At 35.7% G+C, this 9491-nt stretch overlaps 1 protein-coding gene across 1 annotated transcript in view; it reads right to left on the minus strand.

The window, feature by feature from the left end:
• Positions 1-9491, minus strand: part of ATM (ATM serine/threonine kinase) — a 128643-nt gene that overhangs the window by 49708 nt on the left and 69444 nt on the right. The window contains exons 33-36 of the mRNA XM_014532886.1: positions 8957-9052; positions 6821-6992; positions 3431-3572; positions 1636-1812 (exon numbers count right to left, since the gene is read on the minus strand). Of these exons, the coding sequence (XP_014388372.1) occupies positions 1636-1812; positions 3431-3572; positions 6821-6992; positions 8957-9052 (587 nt within the window). The remainder of the gene's footprint in view (positions 1-1635; positions 1813-3430; positions 3573-6820; positions 6993-8956; positions 9053-9491) is intronic.

A 9491-nucleotide genomic window follows, 5' to 3' on the forward strand; every position in this document is an offset into this window, starting at 1 on the left:
GGCCAGCAGGGGAGGGCAGTTGTGGGCGATCAGGCCGGCAGGGGAGCAGTTAGGCATCAATCAGGCCGGCAGGGGAGTGGTTAGGGGGCAATCAGGCAGGCCGGCAGGCAGGCAGGCAGGCGAGCGGGTAGGAGCCAGCAGTCCTGGATTGTGAGAGGAATGTCCCAGATTGGAGAGGGTGCAGGCTGGGTTGAGGGACAACCCCCACCGTGCATGAATTTCGTGCACCAGGCCTCTAGTTTGCATATAATGAAACAGAATATTGCTTACAAATGGAATTATGTCACTACTATAAGTAAAATTTCATAGTTGAAAAGTGTTACTAATAACAGCAAGTTCTCTCATTTGATGTAAGGAAAAATGGAGATCAATGTTTATGAGGAAAGTTGAAAATCTGATTTTTGCACATTTTCTATACTTAGTGAAGAGCTACAACAGTGATGTTAAAATGTTTATTTTTTTTTAATAAATCCCAATTTCTGGGTATAAAATTTGGGTACTTATTTTTGGTATACTCCAGAGTGTAGAAAAGTGCTTTAATATGTCTGGTATATTAAAACAGTGCTCAACCTTATTTTTGCAAAGATACCATCTTCTTATATTCATTACATGCCACACACATAAGACAAATAGTAGATGAACAATTTCCTTGTTAAACTAAAGTCAAAATGCCAATTTTGGAAACAGAGAATTTAAGGAACCAGGAATTGAAGTATACATAACTATGTATTTGGAGCATTTTATCTTCTGGCCAAAGTTAGAATTTTATAAAAATCTTAGGTTCACTGATGAGAAGTGAGCTGTGTGTGTGGGCACAGGATCTCACTCTGCTGACCTGGAGTGAGTGCAGTGCAGTACTGCAGATGGAGTGATGATGTATTAACTGTAAGAAACAAGGACTGCTTTTTAAACTGCTTTTACCAAAATACTCACTTCTCTACCAGTTATTTGTGATTGGTGGATGTTTGACCTAGTCACAGCTTATTTCACATTTCTGTTGCATCATGCTTGGCAGAATTACAAACTAGATAGCTGTTAAAAGTCCTAGAGCACCATCATAGTGCTGTTTTGATAAAAGCATATAACAAACTTTTGTTTGACGTGGTTCATACCTGTACTCTCTATTGAAATAAATTGTAGAGTACCTTCAAAAATAAAAAAGTAGTGCTAACTGCTACCTGCTCCCTTTTTCTCATTCGAGAAAGCACCTCAGAGAAAAGTAAATGACAATGACCTTATTAGGAGTAAACAAACGAACAAAAAAAGCAGACTTTTAGTTAATATAAATATTTACAGTCACCAGGATCTTAACTATCATTAGTAACAAAGTACTTGAGGCACCCCTTAGAACTCATCCAGAACGTATATCTCACGGCTGAAACCTACTGCATAAAGTTGTGGCTAAATAAAGACAATCCTGTTTGATGGGCTCGCAGCAGCTGAGTGTGGGTGATGTTGCCTGAGGAGGATGTGCTGTTCCACAGGCCTCTTTTTTGAGATATTTATTATAGGCAACAAGCATGTACACACAAGCCAAGTGGAACGAGACAAGCAAAGAAAGCTATTAAGCGAAAAAAGGAAATGAAACAAAGCAAAGTTAGAAAGGAATGAAGTCAGACCAAGTAACCTTTTTACCTCACACAGTGGCTTTAGTAACTGAAGAATTTCACTTTTTATGCTTCCACTATCCAAAAACGCACAAGTCAGTGACTTTATCCAAACATCATGATTTTCATTTTGAGGAATCCACAGGCTTGTATCATCCAAACCCTCTAAAGGGCTTTCTCTGTCAAGTCTGGGTACCTCTAAAAACTAGAAAGAAAATGATCAGAAAATAAAAATAAGGTAATCAGAAATACATTGGAAAACAAATATCTAAATATACACAAACCTGTTTCCAAGTAAAACTAAATACAGTTAAAACTAAATCTGGAGGCCAGGGTTACCTTTTAAATTTAAAATACATTTATGTTTATATGAGAGTCAGACTGGTATGGAAAAGAATTACTGGTCTAGCCCTAACTGGGTTGGCCCAGTGGATAGAGCGTTGCCCTGCGGACTGAAGGGTCCCGGGTTTGATTCCACTCAAGGGCATATTCCTGGGTTGCAGGGTCGATCCCCAGCAGGGGGCGTGCAGGAGGCAACCAATCAATGATTCTCTCTCATCGTTGATGTTTCTATCTCTCTCTCTCCCTATCTCTTCTCTGAAATCAATACAACAACATATATTTTTTTAAAGAATTACTGGTCTAGACAGTAGTAAGTTCATAGTAGTATATTATATGAATCACAAACTCTCTGCCTCATCTGTCTTACATACAAAACCAGTCCAAATCTACCACACAGAATTGATTTCAAAATGAAATATTATAAAATGTTCTAACTATAGTGTTTTACAGGTTACATTGCTAATTTTATTAATAGTTTATATTACCATTAATTTCACTAATACTGAAGTTATATTTATGATACATTTAAAAGCAGTATTTCAGCCCTGGCTGGGTGGCTCTGTTGATTGGAGCATCATCCCTTACACCAAAAGGTTGTGGGTTCGATTCTAGGTCAGGGCACATACTTAGGTCTGGGTGCATACGGGAGACAACTGATCAATGTTTCTCTCACATCAATGTTTCTCTTTCTAAAAATCAGTGAAAATATATCCTCAGGTGAGGACTAAAAAACAAAACAATAACAACAACAACAAAAAGGCACTACTTCAAATATTAAACGGGAATGTTCAAACTAAAGGAGAGCAAGAGTTCTTAAATATACTTCACAGAGTACTCCTGGTGGAATCTTATGATATCAACATGGAAAAAGGGAGACATTTATAGGTCATCTTATATTTCACTAGGGAACTGTATTACTTAAAACTTGCTATAGAAATAAATACTTAGTTGTTGATTTCAACACCTAATAACCATACCCAGGATCAATGGCTGTTATGAAATCTAAGTTAGGGGTGTGTTGTTGTTTTTTTTAAATATATTTTATTGAATTTTTACAGAGAGGAAGGGAGAGGGATAGAGAGTTAGAAACATCGATGAGAGAAAAACATCGATCAGCTGCCTCCTACACACCCCCTACTGGGGATGTGCCTGCAACCAAGGTACATGCCCTTGACCAGAATCGAACCTGGGACCGTTCAGTCCACAGGCCGATGCTCTATCCACTGAGCCAAACCAGTTAGGGCTAAGTTAGCGTTTTTTACTCCTAAGAAAAAAGGCCTATCACTAAGAACTTCTCCTAATCCCCCCAAATCAATCATCACCTCTCTAGGCTATCTATAGCTCAGCTGGAATTATTTCTAAAAGAGGTTAAATGTTAGTATAATACCATTTAAGCAATTTGATATTCCTATCCATAGGAAAAAAAACAAACAACATTCTAGAATAGTGGGTACACAGTAAACATTTATTATTTGAAAGACCTTTTTCCTCGATGTTCTAAAAGGGTGTAGATAGATCAGCATGGGATCAGTAGTCGTCTTGTAAATCTCCCAGAAACTATGGCCAGTCTTTGTGGCTAAAATATTTTTCAAGCAGGTAACAGTAGCTGATCGCACTTTGACACTGAAAAACAGATATAATAATTCAAAAGCCTAAAAAACATATCAACTATTAAGCTTGATAAATGCTAAACAACCTCCAATAAAAAAACAAAAAACTGAAATCTAAAATTTATATCATTAGGACAATTCTACACTTATTGGTAAATTTTACATCTATAAAATTATATTACATCACAGCCAAAATTACCAAAGGATTTTTAATATTCTTTCAGTAAACTTGAGTTACTAATCACTGCAATAGCATTCTCTTCAATAAAATTTGTAATATGACTACTAAATATAAAAGGACTCATAAAAATAAGTAAAATAACACCAACTAATAAAAATGAGCAATAAGAATGACAATAGTAATTCACCTGAGAAAACAATATTTTGATATTTTCTCTAAGAAATACAAATAATTTGGGATAAGGCAGAATGCTATTTCCGTCCAAATGATAAAATTATTGTCTAGAACAATTCTAAACAAACGGTAAGTACACACTTATTCTGACCAGAAGCTAGCTGAGAATCATTAGGTAACACATCTAAAACCTCTAGTAACACAGTGAAGGGCCTTCTCTTTTGCAAAAAAAAAAAAAAAAAAGGGAAAAGAAGGGCTGCAATACAAGAGCACTGAAAATAAAACAGCTGACAAAAAATGTCATAAAGCCCAATACTGTAAAGGCCTAATTCCTTTTAGGTTTCTCAATTTAAGACATAAAAGCATAAATCATAAACTTGAATTAATCCTTCACTGCTCTCTATTTCCCTACATCTCCATAGCTAATTAAACAGCAAGTCTTGCTGGCTCTCTGTTAAAAACATACCCTGGCTCCATCCATTTCCCATCTCATCTCCATTACTGCCAACCTAATCTAAGTCACCATCATTTGTCCTCTGGACTACTAAAAGTTTCAAAATAGGGCTTCCTGTTTCCACTTTTGCCCTATCATAATCCATTTGCCATATAAAAGTCAGAGTAAAAATGTAAGCATCATCATGATAGTACTTTGCTTATCACTCCATGGCTTTACATATTTCAAATAAAATCTAAATTTCTTATCGAAATTAGTTCTACCTTTCTAATTTCATTTCATGCCACCTCCTTCCACACCAGGTTTCCTTCTGTTTCTCAAACACACCAAGCTTATTTCCACTCTAGATATTCCCCATCTGGAATGTTTTATCCCTAATCATCTTACAGCTGATTCCTGATCATTCCAATCAGCAAATGACATTTCCTCAGCAAAGCCTTCCATGACCTGCTATTCTGGGAATTCCTTGGTCAACATCCCCTCTGTAGAACTGAGGGTCCATAAATATGTAATGATAGTTTCCCTATTACAAAAAGATAGGGCCCTGGCTGGTGTGGCTCAGTTGGTTGAGTGTCATCCCATGCACCAAAAGGTCATTTGTTTGATTCCCAGTCAGGGTACATACCCAGTTTCAGATTTAATCCCTGGTGGGGTTGCATATGGGAGGCAACTGACTGATGTTTCTCTCTCTCTCTCTCTCTCTCTCTCTGCCCCTCTCCTTTCCTCTCTCTCTAAAAATAAAAACATATTTTAAAAAAAGAAAGATAGGAACAACAAATTATACTTGTTCCCTAGATCTCTCAAGTTTAAGTCAAACCAATATCTGTGTACACCTTTTCAGAAAAAATCAATTGCAAATTACTGTGTTACAAATGAAACACTTAATGCCTGCAACTTTTCTGTGGAAAATCTCTTCAAAACTGTGCCAGATGTAATCTGAAATATGTTCATACAATGAGATTAATTAATAAATGGATAGAAGAATGGCTAGATGTGACAAAGCAAGTATAGTAGTAAAATAGTTATGACAGAACCTAGGAGATTCTAAGTGGTAAATATACGGGTGTTACTGCAAAATTCTTTCAACTTTGCTGTACATTTGAAAATTAGTATAATAAAATGTTTTGGGGAAAAGCACATCAGCCTTTTTATTGCAAAAACAACAACAAGAGAGAAAAATACATATCCAATAAATCAACAATGAAAACATGGCAGGTAGACATTACTGTCAATCATTTATTCCCCAAGAAACGGAGGAGGAGGGTTTGGAAGGAAACAGATGCAAAATACCTATTGACCTTAGATAGATGCCCCAGTTGTGTGCTAAAATCCTTTGATCCACACCCAAAAAATTGTGATGAGGTGCTCAAATATACCAAAAATAAATAAACAGATAAATGGGAAGGGGGGCAAAGAAAGCAAGCAACCATAATCTCATAACCAGTAAGCTGAAAATCTGTTGCAATTTTGTTTTGCAGAGAATAAATGGGTAAAAACCGTTTGATTAGCTTAATAATTTTTGAGTTATGAAATTTCTGCTCTACAATTTATTATTTTTTTAAAATATATTTTATTGATTTTTCCACAGAGAGGAAGGGAGAGGGACAGAGAGCTAGAAACATCGATGAGAGAGAAACATCGATCAGCTGCCTCCTGCACACCCCTTACTGGGGATGTGCCCGCAACCAAGGTACATGCCCCTGACTGGAATCGAACCCGGGACCCCTCAGTCCGCAGGCCGACGCTCTATCCACTGAGCCAAACCAGCCAGGGCTACAATTTATTATTTTTGTTGTTGTTTGTTAATCCTCACTGGAGGATATTTTTTCCATTGATTTTTATAGAGAGTGGAAGGGAGAGGGGAGGGAAGAGAGGGAGAGAGGAGAGAAAAGCATCGAAGTGAAAGAGCCAACCAGGATGGGGAAGCTGCAATCCAGGTACGTGCCCTTGACAGGGAATCAAACCTGGGACCCTTCAGTGCTCGGGTCAACACTCCAACCATTAAGCCATGAAGCCATGCTGGCCAGGGCTCTACAACTTCTTTTTAAAAGGACATAAATAGTCTAGCTGGGAAGAGTGACACCTTTGATTTTGACAAATATCCCAATATCTCATTTTGCATTCCCCTATCTCAATGTTCTATGTAGAACCACCTGGCAATTTTCTTATTATCTATTTGTCTAGTCTACTCTCACCAGAATTTCACATGGACATTGTCTAGTTCACCATATTAAATGCTTGGTACATAAAAGAGCTTCAGTAATTTCATGCATTAATAAAAATCCAACAATTTTCATTAAAATACTTGAGATTGAAAGAAAAGTATGGCAACTTAAAACAGAAAGCTTTAAAGTTATTGGAACTATTAATTTATGTGAAGAGACAGTATCATTCTCCTTGAATGTCAGATTAAGTAAATGCTATCAGAAATAAAGTGTCATTAAGTACTCACCAATCTTCTACCAATGTGTTATTCAGGTAGGTCAGCATTACGAGGGTCCACTGAAGTTCTTTATCTTCAAATAACTCAAGGGCCTTAATATAAGATGTATCTTTACTATGTTGTATAGCTATCGTAGAAAAATCTACTGGACCCACTTCTCCCAAGCAGCTCCCGACAGCCTCTACATACAGAAATTACATTTCAGTAGAGTTATAGCTAAGAGATCATACATACAACAAAAATTTCCTGAGTTCCAAAATATAATGTTACTCTGTCATCCTTCAAGAGTTCAGTTTCTCTCAAAGATTTGGAATAAATTAAAGCAGCAACAAAATATTGTATCACTTCCTTTGCATATCATCCATCTGGGCAATAATTTTTCCTATAGAATCATATCCAAGAAATAGACTAGTCACAGAATATAGATATTAAGGATGAAAGTTTAAACATAGCTACTGCATGAGAGTATCAGTAGACTTTAAAACTTAAAATTTTTTTGATATTAAGTACATAAAGTTCACTAACCTTAAACACTCAGTTCAGCAAAAACTCACACATACACAAATGCGTGCATGCGCACACACATAATTCATTTTTTCTCATCTGTATTATCACTACCCAGATAAAGATAGAACGTTTTCAGCATGCCAGAGGACTCCCTCATGCTCCTTGCCAGTCATGGTGGAATTTATTAAAATATGTTCACAAATTCTCTGATAGTCCTCCTTTCAAAAGGTGAAGCCTAATTTATGTTGGGCTGTGCTTAGTGACTGGCTTCTAACAAAGAGAATGTGTACAAGTTTTCCATCTCCTTGACTAAGTTTATCTGCACGTATTTAATTCTTAGACACTATTACAAATGAAATTATAAATGAAATAGAATTTCCTTTTTAGATTGTTCACTGCTGGTGTACATAAATACTACTAAATTTTGTGTGTTGCCCTTGTATCCTAGAACTTCGCTAAATTCATTTATCTCTATTATAGTCGCTTTCTTATAGATTCTCTGGGAACATATACATATATGATTATGTCATCTGTGAATAGACATCATTTTACTTCTTCCTTTCCAATTTGAATAATTTTTATCTCTTTTTCTTGTCCAATTGCTCTGGCTATAGCAGTGGTAAAAGTGGTCAACCTTTCTCGTTCCTGGTTTGAGGGAGAAAACCATCAATCTCTTACATTAAGTATGATGTTAGTCATGGGTACAAAGATTTTATGCTACACAGGAAAGCCACTTACGGTTCTTGCAGTAAATGAGATTTATCCCCAGAGCCAGTATTACTATGGACAAAGGGGTAAATTCCCTGGTTAAAGAAAAATTCTAGGATGCTGATAGGTTCTCTTTCTTAGTCTGGGTGCTAGATGCACAGGTGTGTGTTCTGCTTGTAAAAATTCTTCAAGTTATATGCTTATGATCTGTACAATTTACTGATGTAAGATATATTTCAATTAAAAATTTATCAAAAAATGTTAAGTACCCTAGATATTAGGCTCCCGATGAGAAGTTAAAAAAGACTACATTGAAAGATAGTAAGATGTATGAAACAGCTATCATTCCTCCCACTTCTTACTGGAAGCAATGCCGTCATGAGGACTTCAAGCTGGTTTTAATGTGACTTTTCCCTCCTGTAAGCACCAAACCTAAACAGCTACACTCTAGACATGATATTGGCTATTTATCTTACATCAGGTTTCCTCCAAATGGTGATAGTAAAGGACTTGAATATGGTTTTAATATGTGACTTTAATCCAGCACTCCAAATCCTCATTCTTATTTCAGTTATATAAGAAAGATATTAAGTACCAGTCATTTATAATATACATCAATTTATCTTCAATTTCACTACAAATAGGTATATCTGACTTTCCTAAATATTTACAAAACATTTTCAAATTCACAGTTATAAATGTGTAAATAACTAACTTTTACTTTATGCATAAAGTAAAAAGTAAATGAATGTCTAAGGAAGAAAATATGAAAGGAGGGCAGCTTAGGGACACTTGAGCTAAATAGAAATATTACTTAGCTAGCATCTTACATTTCCCCAATACCTCAAATGATAAACTTTTACTGATTTTGAAAATTATAACGATGACCACTCAAACAAAAAACTCACAGTCATTCAGCCAAATAGTTACCTAAAACTTCTCTTTCACCAGTGTGATTTAATGCCATCTTAGATAACTGTAACAAGCTGACAACCAGCTTCACCATTATGCCATCTTGTGGGTTACCTAGAAGCAGTTTTGGAAAAAACATTAAACTATAATGGAAACAACACTTTTCTTTATGATATTACATTTTATATATTTAAATTATCTGACTAGAAAACTTTTATAAAGTTTTTTGAAAAGGTTTTAAATCATGAGCACTTCAAAAAATATTAAGTGATACCAAACTATTCTCTGACCACAATGCTCTGAAATTAGAAATCAACTGCAAAAAGGAAGTGGAAAAAAATACAAATATGTGGAGGTTAAAAAACATGCTACTGAAAAACCGACTGAGAAGAAGAAATAAAATGTGAGATAAAAAGATATAGAAAGACAAATGAGAATGACAATATGACATATCAAATTTTGGGATACTGCAAATGTGGTAATAAGCGGGAAGTTTATATCATTACAGGCCAATATCAAGAAACAAGAAAAATCCCAAGTAAACAACCTAACA

This window comes from Myotis brandtii, unplaced genomic scaffold, assembly GCF_000412655.1.
Source record: "Myotis brandtii unplaced genomic scaffold, ASM41265v1 scaffold920, whole genome shotgun sequence".
NCBI classification, from domain to species: domain Eukaryota; kingdom Metazoa; phylum Chordata; class Mammalia; order Chiroptera; family Vespertilionidae; genus Myotis; species Myotis brandtii.